This window comes from Pseudoliparis swirei, chromosome 17, assembly GCF_029220125.1.
Source record: "Pseudoliparis swirei isolate HS2019 ecotype Mariana Trench chromosome 17, NWPU_hadal_v1, whole genome shotgun sequence".
NCBI classification, from domain to species: Eukaryota; Metazoa; Chordata; class Actinopteri; order Perciformes; family Liparidae; genus Pseudoliparis; species Pseudoliparis swirei.
In genome coordinates this window covers 7,556,908-7,583,097 of record NC_079404.1, presented here as the reverse complement: position 1 = coordinate 7,583,097, position 26,190 = coordinate 7,556,908, and the positions used below count along the sequence as shown (strand labels likewise).

The window sequence follows — 26,190 nt, the reverse complement described above, 5'->3', positions numbered from 1 at the left end:
AACATGTTAGCCTTGGATCAAACTAATGAGAAAAAGATGAGAAAGATTAACTCTTTAAAACAGGAATGCAATGTACAGAAACATGCCAGCGCTTGTATGTTTTGGAATATGGTCATCAGAGATCGAAGAGTAAACAAGAGGATCAGTACAACATGTGCTTAAAATGGATGATTAGTACAAGATATACAAATGGTAACGGAAACAAAAACAAAAAGCAGCTGTCACTTGCCATAGATATATTTTGTTAGAACATATACATTTACGGTTTAAATCTCAAAGATTCATGTTTTAAAATGGTGGGTAACCCGCATTAGGTGCGTTCAACCTGCATCAGCCGCCTGCTCATAATGAGTATTGCCTGTGACATTCAGATAGCCCCTTGTGACCTTTCCCCTTTGAAGTGTCATCAGATTTTTCATCACGGATTTTCATCTGGCCTGAAGTTAAGCCGGATTTCTCACTTCCCATGCCGACACCCTGCTAAAGAGAGCACCACTGAACCAAAACTCAAAGAGCCTGCACCACAAATTGCTCGTCTTTATCCCTGCACATTCTTCTCAGGAGGTGTGCTCTCCTTTAGATCACATTGCAGAATAATCTGTTAAAAGGGCTTATTTTTGTGCTTCTCTTTTCTTTTTCTTTTTTCAATCCTATGCACTCTTTCACACACCTTATTTAATAAACCTCCTGACAATGTTCACAGCCTCTGTGGCTCTTTTCTGTGACATGGACTCTGACTGTGGGAATGGATTAGCACGTCCCTTAGTCGCCGGCCATGTCATTAGAGTGACGGCACTCTAACCTCTAAGGTCCTGTTGTCACACTGATCTATTGTAATTCATTAAGAGCCAATGGCTGAAAGAGCTGATTGTTCCCCACTAACTGGTCACTGACTATTTTAATTTTATTTTAATTTCTATTGAGCATTGATCGATTGTGTTAAAAGCCAGAGATGCAGTTGCTGTATTTTGAGTGGACTGGATGTTGGTTTTAATTTGTAGATGTTTTCCTTCTCTCCAAGCTCATGTAGGTCATCGTGGTATAATTTATAGACCTGCACATTTAGTTGGAGGAGTGCACCAGCGGTACTTGCTGGAAGCAGGCAATAGTATTCCTCCTCTCCTTATAGCAGCAGGCTGGATGCGTCTCCTCCAGCTGCGGTTGAAGTGTTGACCAAACACCCATTTCCTGCTCTTTCTAAGCGATGTATACACCGTGTGTCTGAGTCCCCCTTACATACATTACAAACAAGTAGCACATTCCACATACACCGGGCCACTTTCCACCTCCAGCTAAGCTCGTAGAGGCGCTGGGAAAGAATATTAGGATCATAAGTGACATTTACCCCGTCAGTTATTTTTCCTTCTGGTGCAGAGAGCAGAGCAGGAGACAACGGCCGAGACCTTTCATGTTGACATGCTGTTGGCTAGCTTTAGCCTGTTCTCGAGAGTAAAGATTCGTGGCAGCTTGGCACAACCATACACACACACACACACACACACACACACACACAGAGTTAATCAAAGTAGTGAGTGGGTTAGCAGCCCTGTTTAGAAACAACATTTGACCAACATTTGCAAACAAGATCTAACAATCTTGTTTGCATAATTTTTTTTCTGATATTAACAAGAATAAATCGACAGATCTCCGAATTCACAATGAAAGTAGAAGGGCAAGGGGGGGGGGGATTATCTATATTCTATATGGCAGCTTTACCCCAAGATAAACGCCTTATTTATTACAGACGTGTCTGATCTTCTGATGTCACTCATTACTCTCACTGTCCCATATATCAAACCAGTGATGCGTGCAACATAAATGCAATAAATAATGTAAACTATAAGGTTGTGGAGCAGTCTACACCACTCGCATTCATCTTTCATTATGGATAAGGCCAGCTCGCCGGTGACACTGACCAAATGTGGGAAACATGTTTGGGTAGGAGGAAGAAAAAAAAATAGATCTTCTAGTTAGATCTTTTAACACCCACGGCTCCAGTGGGAGGCTAACTGTAAACAGCCCCAGTCACCCATGGCCCGGTTTGATGAAAAGGGTCTCTCTGAGAGGGATTACTCACCGCCTATGTAACCAGCCGGTGTACACGTATGACTATAGCAAAGCATACACAGCTTTCCGTCCCCCGTCCTGGAAAATGGACTTTGGCGGGGGAGGCCAGTGTAATCATTAGGGTCATGCTTGATATGCGTTTGGAGAGCTAGCAGAGCACCCGGGCTGTTTAACCCTGACCCACCACCCTGTAAACCTCTCGTCCTTCCAAACATACACACCAAGCCTCCGTCCAGCCCCGAAGATTAATGTTGCATGAAATGGCATCACAGGCCGTGTCGATCTCAGAGAGCAGTAATGGGAGAGAGATATCGATGGAGATGGAGGGAGGAGAAAGCCTCCTGTGTAGAGCTACTCAGGGGAAACCAATCTCTGATTAAGTGGCAAGTGGAGATTTTCATCTCTATAAAAAATAAAAAGGCAAAGTGTTTTCCACTAGTATTTGTCATACATGTTTGTCATTCATTAACTGCAAGGGGGCTTCCCAGCGCTCGCTCACAGTGAGCGAGCGCTGGGAAGACATGGCATCAAGTGTAAGATACATGGCGTCAAGTGCAGTAGACATGGCGTCAAGTGCAGTAGACATGGCGTCAAGTGCAGGAGACATGGCATCAAGTGTAGGAGACATGGCATCAAGTGCAGGAGACATGGCATCAAGTGTAGGAGACATGGCATCAAGTGCAGGAGACATGGCATCAAGTGTAGGAGACATGGCATCAAGTGCAGGAGACATGGCATCAAGTGTAGGAGACATGGCATCAAGTGTAGGAGACATGGCGTCAAGTGTAGGAGACATGGCGTCAAGTGTAGGAGACATGGCGTCAAGTGCAGGAGACATAGCGTCAAGTGCAGGAGACATGGCATCAAGTGTAGGAGACATGGCATCAAGTGTAGGAGACATGGCATCAAGTGCAGGAGCTTTTGCCGACAATCCCTGGCTTTTTGGAAAAAAAGATCCAAGAAGCGAAATGTGGAAGTACTTTGGCTACATTGCAAAAAGTGAAGGTAGCTCACTGACATACAGAGACCCGTCTGCAAAATGTTTTTCAAAGCCACACAGACCAATGGGTTTTTAACTCAAACACACACCTGTAACATGATGTAACTACAATTGCTCATAGTTATGGAAGGAACTATGTAGTCATCTAGTCATATACAGACAAAAGGCCTGCATAGCCGTGTATAATCAAGGCTACGCTGGTACCATGTAGTTTTCATTAATATCTTGCTGTAGGCTAATAATAATATAAATGCCATATTAAGTGTTCAAAAAGCTGGGCAGAAACAAGCTGGTAAAAAAGGGGACCATACAGATGTTTTATTTATTACTGTTATAGATAAATCTACCAGTATTATATTTGTGGTATCATATCTTATTTATGGTATTGTATCGAATTGTGGAATCGGGTATCACAATATTTATGGCAGGTACCGTATCAAAGCTATAATTTTGGTATCGTGACGACCCTAATCACTACTATGTAAGAGGAAACATGTATATTTCAGATATTCTTGCTGAACTGTCCCTTGTATCTTCTTTGTTTCCTTCCACATCCTCCTTCCCGCGCAGGGGCTGCTCCGAGCTCTACCGCATACCCTTGGTGGAGTACAAGGTCGACAGCGAGGGTACCCCCTGCGAGTACAAGACTCCCTTCCGGAGAAACACCAATTGGCATCGGTTGCCCACGGCTGCTGGGCCCCAGCTGTCCCGGGGCTCGCCCACACAGGGCCCTGAACGACTGCAGTGCCAGCAGATCCTCCAGCAGCACCAGGCAGCCATCCCACGGAGCACCTCCTTTGATAGGAAGTTGCCAGATGGGTCCAGGTAAAGCTAGATTGTGAACGACTATTCATCTACGGAGGGGAAAGCAGCGTTGTTCACTGCTTCGTATTGATCCGCGTACAATAAAGGAGCACTGCGGGAACTTGCATATATCCATCTTCTGCCTGTAAAACAACTTGCAACTCTTGGGTCAATACGCGATCCTTTTTTTTTTAACCTGTATTTTCCATTAAAAAAGGATTTTGACAACTGGCTAACAATTTCATCAGTCACATCTCATTCAGCTGGAGGTTTTTGAAGCATAGCATATGCATGACACGGATAGCAACTCAAAACGTTCACCTTTTGTGAGAGTGGAAGTTACCATCACATCGAGATCAAGTCACAGAAACAGACGGTGTTGGAGACAAAATTTCACAAAACATAAAGTCCTTTTAGGGCACTTTTGGAAGTCAAGCTTTCTACGCAAGGTTTTTCAGAGACCTAGAATCGTGATCAAGCATCGTGATGCTCAAAGGACCCGATCCTTTGAGATGAAATCTTTGAACTCCGAGCCTTCCTCATTTAGAGAGGAGCCGGTTATTGTGTTCTGCTATTTGCATACATATAAATGGAGCATTTTAGTCCAATGAATTCACGGCTTCGCTTTCATCTCCCTTCAGATGAGAAGGCTACACTCAGACTCTGTTTCTGTCCTAGACGGTGTTCCGTTTGGACATCTCCATTGAGCCATGTAAAGCAGTGATTTGTTCGTTCTAATGAAACCCCTACAGTCATGATAACCTTTGCAGTGTGTCACACCGACACCCCCCCCCCCCCCCCCCTGGTGTTGCCTGTTCTGACTATACTGGGATAATGGCTGCCTTCGTTGCCTAATCAGAGTCCCTGGCAGCGGGGCTACTCCTTCTCCCTCGCTTCTTTCCCTCTCTATACACCCCCTCCTACTCCCCGCTCCCTCCTTCTTCCTGCACCCTGCTGAGGAGGAGGTGATGGGGACACTGACACAGCTCTGCTCATCTCATCCAATTACTGCTGAAACAACCTTTTTTGAAGGGGTTTTACCCTTTCTTGTTTTGGTTTTGTTTTGGTTTTTTTTTGGGGGAAATTTTTTTTGGGGGGGGTTTTTGGGGCCCCAGCCCAAAACCCTTTAAGCAAGGGAAAATTTTTTCCCCCCATTTTTTCCCTTTTTCCCCCCCGGGGGCCCTGGGGGCCCCCAATTTGGGTAGGGGTTGAGCCCCGGTTTTGAAAGGGTTTAGGGGGGGTTTTTTCCCGAGCCCACCGGGGATTTTCCCTTTAAAATTTAAAACCTTGGGTTTTTTTCCTTTTGGGGGGCCGTTTTTGATTGTTGTGTTGGAATTTTGGAATGTAGTTTCCAATGTGTGTGCAGATTGTCTTTCAGGCATGTGTCCGTATGAGTCGGCTTTGCCACCATTTGTGCACTTGGCACCCTGTGCAGCACTACTGACACTAGCTACTGGAGTAAAATGCTCTGTCCTGTTGCCTTATGTTTCTGTGCAGTGTTTTCGCTCACGAAGCAGCTCGACCACCAGTCTGCGAACGAGCCTGCCTAGGTCTCAGCGGGTTTTGACGTGTGATGGTTGTCAGTGATGAGCTCTGGCGGAATCCAACTTTAGTCGACGTGCGCAGCTACACTGATCAGTCCAGTTGAGCGTTGTTGCGTCTAGCCTTGCAGGAAGCCTGGCTGCTGATGGCTTTTACCTTCCTGCAGCTGAGGCTAGTCAGCATGCTGCTTGTAAGTACCACTTTGCTTTTGCTAGCCAATACTTGAGTGGTGCCTGGTGCCTATCTTACTTTTAAGATCTACTGAAAAAATTTTACTCAACTCACAGCTCAGGACAGCTTAATGCATACCAACCTAAGTTATGAAAGTTGGGGATCTCCTTGAGTTTCATCTTGATTTTCAAGCTGTCGTCATATTGCTACTCAGATGGCATTGTGGCCTGGCAAGGCTTTCTGAAAGTTTTAAGCGCATTGTTAGGAAATGCTTCTGAAAATGCTTGGGTTATGTTCTAAAAGCTTGTACATTCAGTTGCATGAGTTGTCTGCAAGGACTTACTCATAAACTCAACCTAATGTCACAACTAATATTTCTATGTATTTGCACTGGGTTGTCTTATCTAGAAAATGACAGAAAGTGGTCTCTCTCCACGAGTCATTTTGATTCTCACTGACTTCAACAGCGCAGTGCATGGCTTCCAGATCTTTCCTCTGCCTGAATTTAAATGTTACTGTCTGAATGCTGAGCATAGCTGGAGCAAACGCAGTCAGCGGATCTGAGGCGCGATGGCAGAGCCAACTAGGCCGAAATGCGTGTTAAGTTTTCCACCTTTTATTGGAACAGAGTCTGTGCATTGGATTACTCAATAAATATGATTCGCTCTCAATTGGATGTTTACGCATGTTTTTTACTTACATTACACATCGAAGTTGCCTCAGACTACTGGAACATTGTTATGAACTGCTTGATATGAACCTGAGACTGCGTCACGTTCTGTTACACAGTCAGAACTTTCTCTTGACCACCATCCTGGCAAGTTTCACTCAAGGAGTGCGCTCTGTGGAGAGAAGCTCACTGATAAGTTGATAGGTTCCTTGCTGTAATACAATTCACTACATGTCTATGTTTTTGCAATTTGATCCATGCTACCCAACCCTATGGAAGGCTTATTAGTGCTTCATGCTAGCAGCATGAATTATCCAAAGAGCATCCAATTATGGGCTTTCACATAGCTTTGTGACAAACGATGTACAGTGACAGTGCACTGGCAATTTTCCAGCCCATTGACAACATGCAGCAGTCAGCAGCTCGATACAATGATGTTGTATCCTTAATGGTCTGTAAATCATGCTTAACAGCCTTCTGTTTCGATCAGACCTCTATGGGCAAAGTGCATGGGGTTCTGTGAAGCTTGCGTCTTTAGAAGATCGAGACATTGGTTGAATTTCAAGATCTGATTGTGAGGCAGCATAGCAATTGAGCTTTCTGGCTTTAGCTGAGCTGTATCACACTTGTCCTTATGTAAACACCTTTGATGTCATGCACAGATTTCAGATGCAGCGTGAGCAACCACATAGGAATGCGCATGTGAAGGACTGTAAAAATGTTACGATGAACAGCTAGGCTGGCTACGATTTGACCTAGACATGAAACCCTATCTGGATTATGCTTTGCTTCTGAACTCTGTCATGAATATGTGCTCTATCATTTAGGCTTCTTTCTCTGTTACAGCTCAAGGAGAACTCAATTCCCAGGGAACAATCCAGGTGCCATGGACATGTGCGACACTTGGGTCATTAAAGGCAAGCTATTACTACAAGTTGATTCTATTGACTGTCGTTTCCTAATCTGTAGTAACCTAACCTTGTACAACAAACTGGTGCAGTATGTAAATGTGTTTGAAGGTCTCGGTCCTGTAGTCACAAACTTTATCAGTGATTCAACTAGCTGCGCTATCCGATCCATAATGCTGCTTTCTAATTTTAAAGTGCATTTGTCGTTACGAAGAGAAAGCTAATTTGTCCATGGTTATGCACAATTAATGCTGTTTAAACAGTCAACTGTGTGTAATAGGCTTTATGTCACTGATTGAAGTAGCTTCCATAAGTGCCTTACACGTGATTGTAGGTTTTTATTCAATAGATCATGTTGTTATATCAGTAACAGTTTGGGTTTGTGGACCTTCGGTCTATGATTTCAAGAACAGTTAAAGGGCACTCACTCATGAAGCTGAAGCTTCACTCAGCTAAGGGGCTGCAGTACCATATGTCTCCTGTCCTACACAAACTACTGGAAAGATGCAGCCTTAATGACGGAGAATAATCGTTTCTAAAAGATCTCGGCAACACCATGAAATAGATTGACTTCGCCTCTGGACAGCCACTCTATTATGACTTGCTTCCCCTTGTGGAAGGCTAAACATATGCTCTTATGGAAGGATCTTTCTATATGCTAGGAATGCTAGTCTTGTTTTACAATGCTCTTCATTCTCTGAAGGTGTTTTGTGTGGGTTTTAGTCGGGAAAATCAGCATATTTCATGCTCATGTAGTTTTCTGGGCTTAGACAGACGATCAGAGTGAGGGTCAGCCAGATAGAGATTATCTATGCGCTCAAAGCTGTACTTGGCTCTGCTTCAGAGAATCCAAAACTTTAAGCGAATGAGACAAAGAGGAATGGATGTGGAACTCTGAAGCTGCAGACCTTGGTTCATGGCAAACCAAAAGAAAGCTGCTTGTCGGTTGAATCTGTGGTAACTCTTGAACCCTTTGCAACCTGATTACCTACTAGGTTGAATTGGTTTCCTGATAAATTTGATCGCTTGTAGCTTCCTTGGATCTTGAAGTTTGTATGACTTTATTCCATTGTCGGTTGCATCATCGTCAGTTTGCACTGTAAGTTGCTAATGAAACTATTTTGACGTAGAGTGGAATAGTCTTCCGATGTAAGTACTGGATAGTATTTTATAAACTTTGAGTACATGCGTAAAAATGCGTGTAATGTGTATTTACTTACCCTTTGCTTCAAGAGACTTTGTTGTCTGAGCGTTTGAGGTTGTGTGAAATGAATAGCATGTGTTCTTATATTGAATAGCCAAAGTCCACTTCAGTGTTTAATATGAGCATCTAAGATGCTATAGACTTTTCCTACATTTTCAAGTCAACATGTATTTATGTTATGGTTATCAAACGGTTTATTAGATTATTAGTAAGTCCTGTCTAGTTCAAGTAGATAGTTAATTAACAGATAGATAGACTTTATGATGTAAATTTGAAGCTGCTGAAAACATTTAGTTTAATATTCTATGTTTCTATCGCATCAACTTGATCTTTACGTGCTTGTTTTGCTTTATGTTGTGTGTTAATATGAAATTCTTTGTCAATGCTTTTGCTTCATTTGAGGTAGATTTTCAAATTTTTAAAGAAATTGCTATGTTGTCTTAAATGGTACCATTTTGAAGTTAATTAACTTATTAAGTTGTTTAACATATGTATGTTGAAATTGATAATGGTACTTTAAAGGACGTAGAATACTTAAGATTTATTAGTCAACATGTTTGGAATCAATAGAAGAGGATGGATCTAACATCGTGTTGTACAAAATGCTGATGTACATGTTAATCACTGTATTCTTTTTAATTTGTTATAATGTTTTAAAAATAAGTGAATGTATTTTAACTTTATTTAGCACTAACTTAACTATTAATGTCATTTTTTTGAAACTGAAGTTAAGCTGATAGAATGATCTTTTATCTGTAAATGTTAATTAACTTCAATAGAAGAGATGCATATTACACTTTTAGCCAGGGCTAAAGGAGCTACTGCTACACAAAGTAGGGCAATACTGCCTGCTTGTCAAAATAGATCGCATTTCCATAAAAGTGTCATTTAAACACAGACGTGACTTTGTAATGTGGATTGCTCAGATGAACTTTTGACTAGCACGCCTGAATCTTAAAATCATTAATATCAATCTCTCTAATTCTGTCGGCTAATTTCTAACTTCTTTCACTAACTTAATACGCCTTTAGAAGCCAGTTTTCGCTAAAATGTTCCTTCAGCTAACACTAAGATAGAGTCTTTACTAAATCCAATGAAACTGGCACCACTGTCTCTCATCATATCGCACAATCACCTTATATGTATCTCCTAATTGTCGCAACATCCTCCTTGCCACCATGTTCTGATTCAGAACTAGGTTCGATCCATGGTCGAGTTACTCTGCCGAGACACAACCTGCACCACCTCATCCCTCTCAGACCTTTCTTCCTGTCTCTTCTTGTTCCTGTCACTTCTACACGACGGTGCAAATCTCCACCTGCTTCCGTTGCCAACTCTTGCCGTCCTTACCAACTCGCTAAACTTTCTCTCTCTACCTCCTTCCTTTTACCCCTTCCTTCCACCTCTTTTCCACACTACATCTCCTTACAAACGACTCCTATAACTCCTCCTTCACCCACCCACTCTTCTTCCACTTTTCCCCCTGTCCCCTACACTTTCCACTCCCCTTCAATCCTTCCCTCTCTCACTTCTCCACCTCACCTCTTTTACCCCTTTCCTCCTCTCTGCCTTCCCAAACAATCCTCTTCGCCTCCCCCATCTTCAGCTCCTGAAGGCTGTCACCCATTCTAGTCAACCCCACCTCCTGCACCTGCTCTTCTCCAACTGCCTCTCCTTCTAGACCTTCTCCACTCCCAGTGACTAAGCCCGACCCCCTGATTCCAACCGAGCACTTCTTCCCTCTACTCCCTCTTCTTGCCGGCAACTTCACGGAAGCCACTCCCCTCTTCTCTCTGGCTCCACTTACCTTCCGCCTTTCTCACGCTTACTCTCTCCTCCCAGTCATTTTCCCTAACTTCCTAGACATTCACTCACCGTTGTACACTCTAAGGTTTGCTCTGGGTTTGCGTCAGTCGCTCGCTCATGTTCTACTCCCTGCTCCTCTGACTAGACGCCCTTTTTGTAGAGCCCAAGTGTACGTTGCGGTCTAGCTAGGTTAGGAGTCAGTGTTAGGCCCCCGTTCGAAGCTCAGACAGCTATGCTGTTCCGACTCCCGGTACGCCTGGAGCTATCCAGAGGTAGTTCCGCGGAACCTGGTTTACTGTTTTCATTTTGGTCACTTTTGAGTTACATTATGCTTTTTTTTTTTTTGTTGCTGTTTGGTCAGTGGCTCACACCACTCTGGCAGTCCCTTGGCCCGCGGTGCCAGATACTGTATGTCCGCTGACTCCTCCAAGGTGTACACCATCCCCCAGACCAGCAGCTCAGTGCCGGGGCCAGAGCCGGGGCCGGAGCTCAGCTCAGAGGCCTGTGGACAGACACGCCCACAGCCCGGTTGCACACTCCCAGGGGGAATGAAGACAACTGATGATGATGATGCCCACAGCACTGAGGGACCTCCCAACATTTCAGAGTGTGGGTGAGTGTGTGTGAGCGAGAGAGAGAGAGAAATCAAGCAAGAAGGAGCATATAGGAGATCATGAACACACCAAATATTCTCTTTTACCACAAAAACAAGAGTTTGTAGTTTAGTGCTGAGTCACATAAGTGCAACAGCATCTCTCGTGCCAAGCTAGACGACACACTCTTGAATCACGCTCACTGGCCTCGTCGGCACGGTTTCTCTCATTGTGGATCTGTTTACTTCCAGACAAGCTGTTGCACGAGAGACAGAACCACTCCAACACAAGTGCCCACCCTACTCCCAGTTGGCCCACCCAGTGTGCATAAACTGGCCTTGATTGATGCCGACAGCCACAAAATAAATAAGCTCAATGAAGCTGCGGACGTAATGCACTTGGCACATGTCACTTGCAGTTATTGATTGTTGGTGAAGTCGCATCCCTGTGGACTGCCAGGCCGAGCTTCTACCAGATCGGCATCTCTGCTGGGAGCCGAGCAACGACCCACACGTCACACATGCAGCCACACGGACACACGCGCCACAGAATAGCCTCAGAAGTACCGGCAAGAGGAGCTGAAACTATGCAGCCGCTGTACCAGGTTTAGAGCGTATACTCTCCTCAGACCTTATATGAGCAGTGAATGACTGACTGTATTTGTCTGGTGATTAAATGGTTTCCAGTAGAGAACAGAGAGCCATTAAAGGTGGAATTGAAACACGGCTGTGATGGTGTGTGTGTGTGTGTGTGCTGGCGTGCATGGTTGTTTGTAGTTTTATGCATGTGGGCCGTGGGCAGAGAGAATGTGAGATTTGCCCTGGCAGAAACCCCCCTGCTGTCGCTCCCAAGTAATTTAATTTAGCCTGTGAAATTTGCCACTTAAGGACTACGTGATTGATCGCAAGCAGCGAAGTCATCTCCTGCCGACTTATGAAAAAGCAACGTAATTCAGTTACCTTCCCCATTGTTGGTTCCTCCAGTTATATTTCATCTTACGTAACAGCGCCTTGTGATATATGGCCTAATATTACTCGCAGATATTGTTCTAACATAATGAAGTTTCTCTTCCTTCTCCCGAACAAAAGTTTTCTCATTTGCTCTAACACTGTATGTAATGCACGATGCTGCTAACCCTGGGCTGTTTCTCTCTCTCTTGCTTCTGCTTCTTGTTCCAGAGGAGCGGAGAGCTTGTTAGCGTTCCTCCTCAAAATGCTGTCTGAGCGTTCAAGGTACACAGTTAGTCAAAGTCCACCCCCGTGGCCCGGTCTGCTCCCCTGCACACACCTCTCCAGCCCCCCACCCTTTGTCCCAGACCTGCGAGTGGAGAACAGCCAACTGCATCAGTGGCTGTGACATTTCTGCTGTGTCTCCACAGAATCCTACCGCTGTGTAACAGCCTACAATGCTTGCTGCGTTTCTTATCAGCCGTGATAGTGATAGAGAAAGAGAGGGGGTGTGACATGCAGACGCAATCCAGTCTGCACCCAAACCCTGACAACCTCCTTTATGTTTTGGCCTGTGGTGAAGCTGTGGAACAGTGAGTGGCAGAATAGCATAAATGCCTTCTCGACAGTAGAGGAAGGTTGCACTCATAATAATCTGTTTCCGTCAGCCTTTATTGCACTTTTCTCTTTTCGATATGGCAACTTTATCACCTCAGCCAAGCCTGAAAACATTTTATCGTTGTTATTGTCTTTGGTTTCTTCTTCACATTTCTAGCAAGAAAAGGTGTATTTATAACAGGTGGATGAAAACGTACCTTCTTTCTTTTACACCCATACTTAAGACCTGCTGTGCAAGAAAAATTGTATTTCTCATTGTCTGCGTTACGCAGTCGCTGTGGCACAGTAGAATAACCTTTAATTGCAAAGGTCAGGGCTTGAGCATTGTCCAATTTGTTGTTACATGATCGATCCATGATTATGGGATGATTGGAACAAGGGCTATGTCAAGATACAGAGGGAAAAGAGGGGGTTGCTCCCTACAGTCTTGGCATCAAACCACGAGTATACAGAGAGAAATTACTTGCACTTCTTTTTCCTGGATACAGCCTTTAGAACAGAGCGTTTGTTTTATTAACCAGAGAGCTCATGGTCTGAATGCATCTGGCAATCACACAGAGACATTTGCAAGACCCGTCTATGTATTTAGAGCTCGGTTGCCATGGTGCCAAAAGCTTAAAACAGGGCGACGCTCAGCAATAGTGTCTCTAGGTAACCATCGCAGCCAGGCTGCCCATCGTCTCGTATCCCCCTGCGGCCGTCTATCAGCCTGCCAACAGCACTCAGTGTGCCGTGCTCGCAGGCTGGTCACTTAAAGCAGAGGTCTCACAGCCACACAACTTCACCAGCCAGGTCAGTCACTTCCTGCCCTTTACCATACACCCCCCTCCCCTCGTCCCTCTTCTAAACACTCCATAAAATCATGTAAATGACAACCATCCCACTGACGCCCGCAAAACATGCCACCTCTTGTGGGTCCTTGTCCAATCCTGTCGCACAGCTCTCATGTCCTCTGTTGTTGTATGAACACTCCTCTAGAGTCTGTGTTTTGCACTTGTCTCTGTATGTACTTTCTGTCCAAAACCCTCTTTTTCCCCTTCCTTTCTAGTCTTCACAGTGCTTGGCTGCGTTCTTCACACTGTCTTTAATCATTGCTTTGGCGGAGAGAGATGGGAGCGGGGGGGATTGGTAATAAACTCCTCTCTGGCTCCCCTCTGCAGCCCTGTTACCCCACGTTCACCTGACCAGCATGGCATGCTAAGACGGTCCCACCTAAACCCTTAGTGTGATACTGACATTATTTTCTAAATAGCTGGACCCAAGCTGCGATTGCCCATGGCCTCCCTTGCAGGATGTGGCTTTCGTGACCCTTCTGATGAGATCTGCTCCTCTGTTTGGGTCTACAGGCAGCTGTACGCACAGGAGGCCGCCTGCCAGCTCCAGGCTACTGAGCAGGATGGGAAATCACTGCAGAGACTCTCGAAAGAAGAATACCTTCAAATGATGTTGCCCAACAGCCCTCCAGGAGAAGACGGGAGTGGGAAGGTGAGGTCACTGTGGCTGAATTGACTAATTAACCTCTAAATTACATGATAATTGTGATGTGGACAACTAAAACCTGTTGAAACTGTGACGTGATGATTTGATGTGCATGATGACATGACATTGTTGGGATTGAGTACAAATCCTAAAGCTATTTCATCATTATGACTAACGGGGGTAGTACCTGCAAGAGTCAGAACCAGATCAGATAAGCTTATGCTGGGAACCGCAGCTGACGGGGCCCTTCAGTCCGCATGAACTGGCACCGAGTGTTTGGAAAATTACATTTAGAACGGGGCCTGGGTTTGTTCAGTCGGGATGTCATGGATTAAAGGCGGGGAGTTGCAGAGATTGCATTGATGTTTGATGTAGCCGAGTCCTGCAGACTCTATTAATTGCATCTTCCGCTCCCGTCCATTATCTACCAGGAAGGGACCCTGGAGACATACAAATGAGTTATTTTTGGATGTTGCTCAATTGTGCTATAAAAGCACTTTGTCCCTACGGAAAACAAGCATGTCCTCTAACGGAGGCTGGCCTTGTCCCTCACGAAGCAGCTCGGTGTAATGACCAGTTGGTTTTGTTGTTGTGCTGCAGGGTTCCACAGGATTGCCATGTCCTCGCCTGTTTGAACAAGTAAAATGAATAGGCAGGCAACATTTGTGGCATTAGTGATATTTATGTATTGCTGCTACAGTCAGAACCAGAAACACACAACGCTGCGCACGCTAACTGATCATGTGTGAGACCTTTGAGCTGGATAGAAAATGATACGACGAAGCATGTTCAACACCTTGATGAGTTCACTAGTTCACGGTAGCACATCCTACAGAAACATATTATCATTTTTGGAAACCAAAAGCCGTGCACCGGGCTTACAGACATAATATATACTGTGATGCTTACAAGAGAACCAGGCCAAAATATAGGAGCTGGTGTATCGGGCCTGCCCTCCGATTTTCCCTTCATTTGATTCTCTGTTCTCCATAGAGAGAAAACACAGCATCCAGAACAAAGGTCCACAGTGCTGTTCGGCAAATTCAAAGCGCAGCGCAGTGTAGTCCTTGATGTACTCTCTGTTCTCATTCAAAGTGATAAGGGAGGGCTCAAAACCAAACATTCCAACCATATACACATCTGATCCCAATGAAAAAATACTTTGATTCTCCGGGGACAGCATGTTTTCAATCATCAGCTGGAACGTCAAATACTCAGAATACAGTAGTGACAACATTGGCTTTCATTGTCGATTTATCTCAAATTACTGTCTGACTTGTTTAATCACCTAAAGGTTAATTTGTGTGTCACATCCAGTAGTGGGTCTTTGTGTTAGTGAGCAGGTGCGGAGAGATTTCCCTTGCCCACCGCTGAGACGCCCTTCCACAGACAGGCACACCATTGTTTGGCTGACGTAAAGGAAAGGCCGCTCACGGCTTATTCTCCCACAACGTTCCTCTTTTGAACCTCCTGTGGGAAAGTGAACCACCGCTGAATAGGTGGTTGTCCAACACATCCTCCCAAGTGGCACGTCAAAAGGTTTCGCTGCTGGTTCTTGTCTTTGTTCAGTGCGAGCGGAGAGGAGGAAGGACCGGGTAATCAGGAAAGATTTTGATGTGTCGCCGCTGCCACAGGAAGTCAAACACTTTACAGCTCAACTCGGCGTGTGGACTGTTGCCAGCTGAAGTGGATTTAGACATGCCAAAATAGTCATTCTTCTAGGTTTGATTAATACGATATTTTCTGTGTAATGTGCACAGCAGGTTCTGTTACCCAGTGCCAAGATATGTTCAGAGAACCTGGCTTGAAGCTGTGGTTGTAATAAATAGATGGCTTCTGAAAAAACGTTAAGCCCTATTGCGAATGCTTTAATTTGCCGTGACTCCATTTACTGGAGCTCTAAATCGGTGCTATTTTTTTTGCTTTATGTGAGAGAGCAGCAAATCGTTTTTTGATAAGAGACAACCTTATGGGGTCTTATCTTGTCAAGTTAGGTGGGGAAACTTAAAGTAAGAGACATCTTTGTAGAGTTAAAACCTGTGAGATGTTTTGTGGAGGCAGTGTGCATGTACGCTGCTTTGAATTCCAGTGTATATCTCCGCTTAAAGGACGCACTTGATGTTGGTTAAATTGTCACGGTGGGATTTGTGGGGTATCCGTCTTTGAAATGGAGAGGGCTGGGTGTTGGCTTGCGGGTTTCCACGTCTAGCGTTGGTTGCAGATGCAGCCGGAGGCAGTTGTTTACCCATCTGGCCAACTGCCTCACATATCATTTGTGGCTACTTTTAATGTCACTCCTGCAATATTTATGTAGGCTTAAAGGGACAATGATAGATTGGATTGGCCATTGCGGTTTTGTGTGTTTTAAACAGGAGATCCTCTGTCAAAATTCTGGCCACAGTCATGAAACTCAATTATCCCTGCAGCGGTATTCTGTGCGATTCTTCTCTGTGGACAGATGACGCCGCCTCAGGACGATGCAGCTTTTGAAACCCTCGCAGCCTTTGTGATTGTTCACCGTGACCCTGTGCTTCCTTTCAACCTCTGCGTTGCCCGTTTATACATCTTTGCGCTACAAGTCCGATACTGGAGAGTGCACACAAAGCCGCAAACGCACTCTGAAGTTCATTATTGCCACTTCACTGAACGTCGGGTTCGTAAACAAGCAAACAAACAAAAAGAAAGCGTGCGGTGAGTTAATTCACAGACATAGATGAGCTTTTAATCGAGCCCTGCGTTAAACCTGCTTCTCCAGGAGTTCCACTGCTCTTTGTATATCTGTGTCGACATACCCCGGATAATAGATCATGTTGGAGCTTCGTTTCAGGAAAATTGCTTCTTTTTTTTTTAACCCGACAGATTTTCCATATATGCGGCCATATGCACTCACTAGCCCCAAAGGACTCAAAATGATGAACATCGGGAATGTATCAAGTGCAGACTCTGGTATCCTTGGTGTTTTCTCTATCCATATCGTATTTTGGCACTTGTCTGCCTTCTAGTTTCTCACATTAGGCTCAGTGACTATTGGCTGACCTCTGTCACCACCTCCAGAAGCCCTGTCCCCTCTTTTTTTTTGTACCACTCTGCCAGACACTCTCCAGCTGTGCTCAATCCATCTGCATTTTCTTGAGAGCAAAGACTGTAATTGATTCCTGACACTGTTCCCCGATGCTCCCGCCCAGCTGCCCGCTCATGTAAACCTGCTGTGCTGAGGAAAGGCTAAGGGGGTGTTGGAAGGTGGGGTTGTGGCTCTCTCTTGACAAACTGTTCTCCTTCCCTCAGGTGTCGGCAGTGGGCAGCTCGTCACCGAGACGCTCCCTATACCGGACTCTATCGGACGAGAGTGTGTGCAGTAACCGCAAGGGCTCGTCCTACGCCAGCTCCCATAGCTCCATGCTGGACCAAGCCATGCCCAATGACATCCTGTTCAGCACCACCCCACCTTACCACAGCACGCTGCCTCCTCGCATTATCCACAACCAAGGAGCATCCAACCTGAGGAGTGAGTACAGCGATGTGTACAATTGGACTCACTGAGCATACGGCAGAGGTGCTGCTTTAAATAAAGCAAGCGGCTCTAAAATACCTCGTAGAGACGAGACGGCTGAAGTAGACTTTCTCCGCATATTGCTCTTGGATTATCATTCCTCTTCTCTGGCACCAGATAAAAGCCAGGATATCGATACTTGATGGAGAGCCACTTGTTTCCCACCAATATTATTCTCACAAATGGTACACACTCCTCAATATAGCCTCTAATTGGAACTGGGCGAGGCAGGTGCAACCTGCATTGGGCCCGCTCCGTCTGCATTAAGCAGACACCTGTCATTGACCGTGTTTACATGCATTCGAATAACTGGCTTAGTCGGACTGAAATCGAATTATCCGTTTCATGTAAACACCTTTGTTCGACTATGTGCGGTCCGACTACGATCCGATTAACACCCCTGGATAACTCGATCCGATCCGGTTGATAATTCGACTATCGCGGCATGTAACGGTGAATTGGATTAGGAACTGGACTTTGCGTCTTTGCGCATGCTTGAGATCCCGCCGCCCTCCTCCCCCTCCCTCCCATGTCGTGACCCGGAAGTCGAAAGAGACGATAAGTTGTCACTGCCGGGAGCCTGGCCGGCAGAAAACAAACAAACAACGCTATGGAGAACACAAGAGCCACCACACATGTCTGGACCGAAGAGCAGACAGAATTTATGCTTAACCTTGCTCTCTGTTCGCCATGTTTCTCGAAATGTTGATGTTGTTGTTGTTGGTTGTTGTTGGTAGTGGTGAAGAGGTCCAGCGGAAATGGCTGTATCACCACGAGTTGTAATGAAAACAGCGCCACCTATCGTATCGGATATGACATGCTTTCGGCCAATGATTCGAATTACTCACTGCCATGTATATTGGGATAATAGCAGATGACCCAAAAGATAGCATAGTCCGACTAAAGCAAGATTCGAATTATACCATCATGTAAACACACTGACTGCTGGCGAGTGTTCGCCCTCTGCCAATCCTCCCAGCACCCACTGAAAATGTTTTAGCGACGAGAGGTCCGATGTGTCCTGCCTGCGCGCCATTGCAGGTCTTGAAGATCTTTGACATGAACATGCCATCAGGAAGCTCACGATGTCTGTCATACGTTATGTTTCATTCACTCATGAGTCGCTGCCTGCCTCCCCCTCTCTGTCCGTCCTGCCTCATTTCCATAACGCTCCTCACCCGTCTCCGGCTGCCGTCGCTGGATAGAAGATAGCTTTTGGAAAGACGTTTCTCTCGTAGACCTCTTCTGGCTGTCGAGCTGATGGATTCCTGATGGTTTTGAAGGGTAGTTGAGAACACTGGCGCTCTTTTTCCCCCCACTGAAACAGACCAATTTGGTAAACAGTGAATCACTCAAGCTCCAAGTCGCTGTGTAAATTGAAAGGAGTGTCGGCATCACCTCAAGCTCTCTGTCTGTCTCTCTCTCTTTCTCTCTCTCCGTCTCCTCTCGGCTTCTCCACTCATGCTTTTCTAAATGCCTCACTGCAGATTGGAAGCTTGTTTATTGCGTTCCCCGTCTTTCAGGGCTGACGAAGAGAAAGGGCGATGGAGAGAGAGAGAAAGAGACAGTTGTGAGGGACAGGACATATTGATTGAAACATGAATACAATCACTTAGACAAGTCATGTATTGCCCCTCAGACAGCCCCTTGCCAATGCTATGCAGAGAAGGTGGTTGAATGTGAGCCCATTGTGCTGTTGCTTTTCAGAGTTAAATTGTTTGCGATGTTGGGGAGTATTTGTTTCTTCGGTGCAACTGGATTGGAGTTTGACTCGACACGGTGTTGTGATGTGCAGGGCAGGACCACGGTAACTACCATCCTTCAAGCAACGGCGGCCAGTTTTGAATAAACCCCCTGCCTACCCTCCTCTGTGCCCTGCTATACCTCTCCCAACCCCTCGTGTCTGCTTTGATGCAAACTGAGTGGCGACTCGGAGATTAGCACTAAACTCAGGCCAGGCCTAGCCACTGATCAGAGTGCCTGCCTGTCTCTGCAGATGAGTTTTGGTTCTCTGACGGCTCCTTGGCGGACAGGTCCAAGTTCAGCGACCCAGGCCTCATGCCCCTCCCAGACACTGCCTCAGACCTGGACTGGTCTCACCTGGTTGACGCAGCACGAGCCTTTGAAGGTAACCAGCCTGGCTGAAGCTGCTGGCACCTTGTGTAACCTCCTCCTGGCTGCCGTGCGTGTGTATGTGTGCGTTTTGTGTGACTGCAAGTGCTAGCTCGCTTGCATGTGCAGGTTTGTGTGCGCGCTTTGTGTTTGTGTCTGTTCTAGCGTCTCCTAAGATGCTGTGGGAGGTGTCTGGTGGGGGTCCTTTTGGCTCGTTGCACCTCAGCCCTGAACCCCGTTGTGATTCGCAGCGAGTGCTGTAGCCTGAAAAGAATAAGCCATAATTTGTCAGCGCAGACATGAAGCCAATTTTCACACCATATTGCCAGCAAGGGGCCACTCGGGGAGAGCTCTTTCTACTGTTGGTAGTTTGGGGTAAATGATGCTCCCCTCGTGGCCTTTTTGTCCATTAAATCTGAATATACTCTGGAAGATGTTTTTCTTTCTTTAACAAAACGATGTCGGACAACTCGTCTGGCCGAACGCGGCTGATTCTCTCCTTTAGAAATAGAAATCTTCATTTTTAAGGTGGTTTTTTTCATACGCTGTCTGAATGTGGCTGCTTAAGATGATTTGTGGACTCTGGAACCAATACTTTAGGAATCGAGTGTTCAGATAAACTGATGAGGGCTCACAGTATGTTGTCTTTCTAGACGACATGAGCGGTATGTTCCTGTCAAAACGCAGATCTGTCTTTTCACACTATTTTCAGCTAATTGGCATTGGCACGTCTCAGCCACCTCATGATCAACATCATCACTTCTGCTCATTTCTTTCTTTCTCCTTGCTCTTGGGTAGTTGTGTGTCCACTCATGCCAGTGTATTTCCCATCCATCACAGAAATGCTCACACACCACGAGTATGTTTTGAACTCGAACTCCGCCTGACCCCGGGACGAGCGAGCGGTTAAAATGGCATGTGACCATTCATTTGTCATAATTAATGAAAGCTCTGTGGATCTCTTTGATATTGTTCCCGCTGCATCGCCCGCAGCATATCATTTAAGTGGAGTCAGTGGAGATCATGCAGAGTCTGACTGGCAGCTTGAAGGCAGTTGTCACGGCAGCCTGGCCGGCCCAGAAAAGCGCCGTGTAAAGCTTCAAGCCTTGTTGCCGAGCAGAAAGGGACTCCAGGCTGCCATTGTGCCTTGTAATTTTACCCACCTCTGTTTAGAGCCAGGACAGAAAGAGGTTGCCTGCATGTATGGCACTCATACCCGTAGAATCTTTTTTTTTAAAGGCCTAATTTTCAAACAACAAAAGACTTTTGTCCTATTCACTGAAAGCTAGTGGATATGCTTTTAATATTTTCTCAAAAATAAGTGAAGAACATAAATTGTTGTGTTTTCTCTTTCTTATAATCTATATTTGTTTGATTTTCCACTGTTTGTACAGTAATTCTGGACACCCACCAGGTCACGCAGAAATGACAAGCTGTTTCCACTATCCAAGAAGTCTTTTAATCTTTCTAATGCAGCCATCGCATTTGAGGAAAATGTTCATTCATATGTAAATTAAAGCTTGGTCTCCCTTTCCTACCTCGTCTGAACAACCAATTCCAGCTTCGATCAGCTTTTGTCTTGGAGTGGATTAGCTTTCATTAGGGGGGCTAAATTAATGGAAGGGTATGCTTAATCATTTCTTTGAATATGCTGATCCTCGTATCTTTAGTCTCAGACCAAGGGCTTGAGAGAGAGAGAAAGTGGTTTCTAAAGAAAAGAGCATTACGCCTCAAGACTGAGCAGTCCCTAAGCAGAACATGCCAAATGTGGGTTTTCCATGGGGCTTTGAGCGAGCTTAAGGGCCTGATATGGTAAAACAAGCATGACTGGTGCCTCACAGCTCTCTGGGATCCAGCCCGTTGTGAGCCAAACAGCTGTCAAGAGGAAGCTCAGGGGGGCGATGGCACCGGAGCAACACCCAAGGGACTTACTTTATCCGAGATGGTCTAGAAAGGCTCTGTTTCCCACCTTGTTCCTTGTTGCCTGCATACAGATCTCTCCTTGGGGGGGGGGGGGGGCTGCTGCTGCTGCTGCTGCATTTTAGAGACGCTCAATCATACCAAGTGTGAATGAATTCCTGTCAGGAATGTGTGGGTGTGGGTGTGTTGCGCTGCTCAATTTTAGTTGCATGTGGACACCATGAGATGCATTGCTGAACACATTTCCTGTTTTTTATGTGAAGGGCAGATTATGACCTGTTGCGTCACCTGTTCTGTCTCCAGACCAGCGCGTGGCATCTTTCTGCACCATGACGGACATGCAGCGGGAGGAAGCTCTGCAGATCTCAAGGGAGCTGACCAGACGGGTGGTGGAGGCGGAGGGAGCAGCACTGGAAGCAGAGTAGGTTTTACCGACACACACAAACACACACAAACACCAGCGCTCCCATAGCAAGCGAACGATTGACTCTCTGCTAAAACCCGCCCTCTGATCATTGATTGTCCAATCATAGCTCAGCAACCATATCTAGGTGTACATGTAATAACATCTAATAAGAGAAATACTCTAAGAATGTAGAGTGTGGTGTCTTTCTTTATAATGTTTGAAGAAACAAAAACCAAAAATGTCCCGAGTGGAACACACACTGCTGGTATGCCTGGATCCCATATGCGAGTGTTATCTACAAAGGCAAGGGGCATGTCATTAGCTAACGTCTGTATGTTATTATGTGGGCTTATAGGTCATGTTCTCCTAAATCTGCTTAAGATAGCCTGAAAAACATCCTGTTTGAAAATACAGAAAAGTCTATCGACTGTGCAGCTTGTCCAGATGTGTTCTGAATGGTAAGCATCTGAACCAGTCGATGGTTATGTTCAAACAACATTTGATTACATTGTATGTATTTAGTCAAAGTTCTGAGGCTGCATTGCAATACATAAACAATGCTGCTGTGGTACTTCTTTATCCACTTTGTCTGTTATTGTAATTTTCAACAAACATTTAAATGTCAGCTGGCTACAGAGTTTTCAATGGGCACTGTGTTTTAGCATTAACTTACACTGGCTAGCTAAAGCGGGTAAACTCGGCTCGCGACATTCGGCCGACTTGAGTGTCGACTGCTAGACATGCAAAGACTGAACACTTGACAGGCTTGGCAACAGTAATTTAGCTAGCTGTCCTTTATTAGATTATGTATTCTGTTGACTGTTCAAGTGATACATTAGTTGTTCTTGAGTCTTAACAGCATCCTTTCTTGTCCCCCAACAGCGGCGCCCCCTCCACACTAACTGGCAAAGTCAACCAGTTGGAGGTGATCCTCAGGCAGCTGCAGCACGACCTCAGAAAGGTGAGTCCACGTTCAGCAAACGCTATTCTGGATTCCGTTGCCGTCCCCTTTTTGCTGGCCTTTTTCCAAGACGGCAAACAATGCATGTCGGTGTCACACAGATGGGGAGAATAGACATTGAGTAATGTGTGCCCCGCGGTCTGTGTAATACAAACTGGTCCACTTAATTCAATATGCTGCTTCCTTCCCTCATTGTGTCCCAGCCCAACCTATCCCCACCTCTACTAATGTGCTTCAAATGGAGAGAGGAAGTGCACTTTTATCGCAACAGAGAAAAGGCTGCTTTTCCATGTTAATGCCTCACATTTACACTGGGCTGACGACAGACGGATGTTCTTTTAATAGCGGGGATTTTATCAACCTCTTTTGTATCCATTTATTTTTTCCTCATGCTCGGTGTTGATTGTGTGTGTGTGTGTGTGTGTGTTCAGGAGAAACAGGATAAGGCGATGTTGCAGGAGGAAGTGCAGCACCTGAGACAGGACAACATGCGACTGCATGAGGAGAGCCTGACGGCGTCAGCTCAGCTCAGGAAGTTCACAGAGTGGTTCTTTCACTCCATTGACAAGAAACCCTGAGAAAGAGAGAAGGCCTTCACTCCTCCCGGGCAGCCAGTCAACTCCTTTGTAAAACTCCCACATGATCCCCAGGCAAACAAACCATTACCAGCCCACAGAGTAATCAAGACTCTTAAAAAAAAGAAGAAAAGAAAAGGCCCTGCTTAGGAGACTCGAGTGCAGCCCTGTGAGGAGAGTCTTGAAACCCTGATCTGGACCTTAGTTTTGGGACTTTCCTCTGTTTGAAGTGCTGGGCTGTTTCTGGCGTTAACAGTTTCTCTATCCTGGTTTAAAGGGACTCTTGGGAAACCTCCTCATCTCCTGCGCTGGAGAGGAATTGGGAATCATCTTGAGTCCCTTGGGATCTTCTTACAGTAATGGAATGTAAAGCTCATTTACTGTATAATTATAATCTACCTACGTATGTCACATCAGTCCACTGTACTGTATACTCAGCTGTACTGTATCGTACTGCTCACACTGTCACACAGCTGTTTCTGTGCCGGCCTTCACAGAGACAGGAAAGTAGAGGGTGCGGCGCGGAGAGGAGGAATGTACTGGACATAATAATGTGGTACTTACTGTCTGCTTGCACCAAGAGGAATCCACATGTGGCGGTCTTTGAAATATACAGTGTGGGGGGGAGGTGGGGGGGAAATGAATGTAGCTCAACTGAGACCCTTTTTGTCTAGATTTCTGGGTCCCAAAGTCCCACAACTTTCAAGGTTTGATATTCTAGGGCATTTTTTTCTTTCAATGAATTCCACTTTTTCTTTACCTCAGTGTTGTAATATAGGGTCACATGGCAGTAATCTTGATGTTTTATAGGTGCTTTCCCTACACACGTTTGTCAGTAGTTTCCATTCACTGTCACAATGTCCTAGCAATAATGAAGTGGTAGTTACAAAACTGTGTTTTTAAGGAGAGAAAAAAAGAAAAAGAAGTTAGCACAAACGTGACTAGTTCCTGTCGAGCAGCAGTTCTACTGGCCATGTATTTATAAAACAGGAAGAGACTGTGCCTGAAACTCTTGGTTGTAAATGGATTTTTTCTTTATGCTTTTAATTCTCTTTTCTAAACACATGCCTTGTCTGTGGCTCACTGATGTGTGTGTGTGTGCGCGTTTGTGTGTGCGTGTGTGTGAGAAAACAGCATAATGTGTTCTTATGCAGTGGATTCTAGAGCATTAGAGCAAGCGCCAGTGAACCACACTTACAATGCCAAATGTGTTTATTTCTGTACATATCTGCCACAGAAGTGTCTTGTATTTAACACTATTATTTAAGCTTATTTAACCTAAAGTTGTTTATTTAATTAAGTTGTATTTTTATGCACAAAGGAGAGATACAGCTCTGTGTATGTTGTAAAGTGTGTAGCTTGCCAGGGCAAACAACTATATATTTAAATATATAAATGATGATTTTGGAGATTCCAACATTTGGATGCTGCTAGAATACAGTTGGCTGGTTTGTATGCTTTTAAAAATGTGTCTGCGTAAACTGTCTCATCCCTGGTGGGACACCGGTTGCTTTTTAAACATTTTTGTTCTATTTTGGGTTTTGTTTTTTTAATAAATGTAGTTGTAAAAATAAGTGATGTTTGTCTTTTTAATGCGTCTGTATTTCTAGCATTCTTAACCAAAAGCAGTGATTTTTGAATTGTTCTGAAGGATTATCTGCTCATGTTTAGTAAATGAATACCCAGCAGTCTTAAGGATAGATTATTGTTGAGTTTTTATTTCAAATAGTTCAACATATTTGGAAATAAGAAAGAGGATGGATACCTTTCACATCTGTTAAATATTAAGCCAGAGAGCTGATGAGCCTAGCTTAGCATCACGACTAGAAGAAGGGGGGAATGGCTAGCCTGGCTCTGTTCAAGGAAATAGATCCAGCAATTGAACCACGTAAAATCACAACGTGTCATTTTTACAAACACAATATGACATGTCAATTAATGAGCTTTAAAGATGTTGTTAACTTTGCATAGAACTAGACTTTCCTGTATTCTGCTAAGCTTTGCTACTTGTCAAACCTCATTGAACTCTTGGAAAGCCTGTTTCCCATGTAAAACTTCATTTAACACAACACATGTCAATATGTACGGTGACATTGTTGCCACAAGAGCTTCATCCCGTTTCCTCACGGGCTATAAAGTGATCTGCTAACGCTTTGTAATGTAGGAGCTCCACGGTCCTGGCACGGAAAGGCAGTCGCTTAGTTATGCAAATGAAAATTGATATCCCTACACCACGGCTCGGTAATAAACACGGTCCGGGGAGACTCAAAGATGAATATTTGCACTAAAAAGACTTCTGAAGTTTGAAAGATGGCACCCTTAATATGTGAATCTATCCCTACATGGTCTGGTCGGCAAATTTCAATCCATCCCTTCATCTACTTTTCAAGTGAGCTTTGAAAAGTGTACGCTAAAATGGTAAAAGTCGCAGATCTTCTGGTCCTTAAGAGTTGGACTCCATCTCAAGCATTCCAAATGTAATTCATCCACTGACTGCTTCTCACTCATGCAGCCTAACTGCCACAGACACTCCTCTCTTCCCTGTCTTCATCTCTTGATTCTCTTTGTCCTTTTAAGACACGACCGGTTCGGAAATCCTCTCCGGCTCCATGGTTGTCGGACTCGGTGCGCGCCGAGAGAGCCACCCTGCGAGCGACGGAAAGGAAATGGCGCAAATCGAATCAAGCGGAAGACCTGCTCTTCTATCAATCTCTCCTCTCCTCATTCTCTACCTCTATCTCTGCAGCCAAAAGCTCTTTCTACCTGACCAAAATTCAGTCTTCCTTCTCTAACCCCAAAAAACTCTTCTCTATCTTTTCCAACCTCCTTGATCCCCCCCTGGCCCCTCCTCCTTCCA

At 45.1% G+C, this 26,190-nt stretch overlaps 1 protein-coding gene across 1 annotated transcript in view; it reads left to right on the top strand.

Moving 5' to 3' along the window:
• Positions 1–24,907, top strand: part of LOC130207561 (signal-induced proliferation-associated 1-like protein 2) — a 94,601-nt gene extending 69,694 nt beyond the window's left edge. Inside the window, exons 10-19 of the mRNA XM_056436207.1 lie at positions 3,638–3,892; positions 5,369–5,421; positions 10,494–10,785; positions 11,944–11,997; positions 13,677–13,815; positions 17,095–17,314; positions 19,356–19,487; positions 21,695–21,812; positions 22,680–22,758; positions 23,190–24,907. Coding sequence (XP_056292182.1) covers positions 3,638–3,892; positions 5,369–5,421; positions 10,494–10,785; positions 11,944–11,997; positions 13,677–13,815; positions 17,095–17,314; positions 19,356–19,487; positions 21,695–21,812; positions 22,680–22,758; positions 23,190–23,336 — 1,489 coding nt within the window. The 3' untranslated portion in view covers positions 23,337–24,907. The remainder of the gene's footprint in view (positions 1–3,637; positions 3,893–5,368; positions 5,422–10,493; positions 10,786–11,943; positions 11,998–13,676; positions 13,816–17,094; positions 17,315–19,355; positions 19,488–21,694; positions 21,813–22,679; positions 22,759–23,189) is intronic.
• The last annotated feature ends 1,283 nt before the right edge of the window (positions 24,908–26,190 follow it).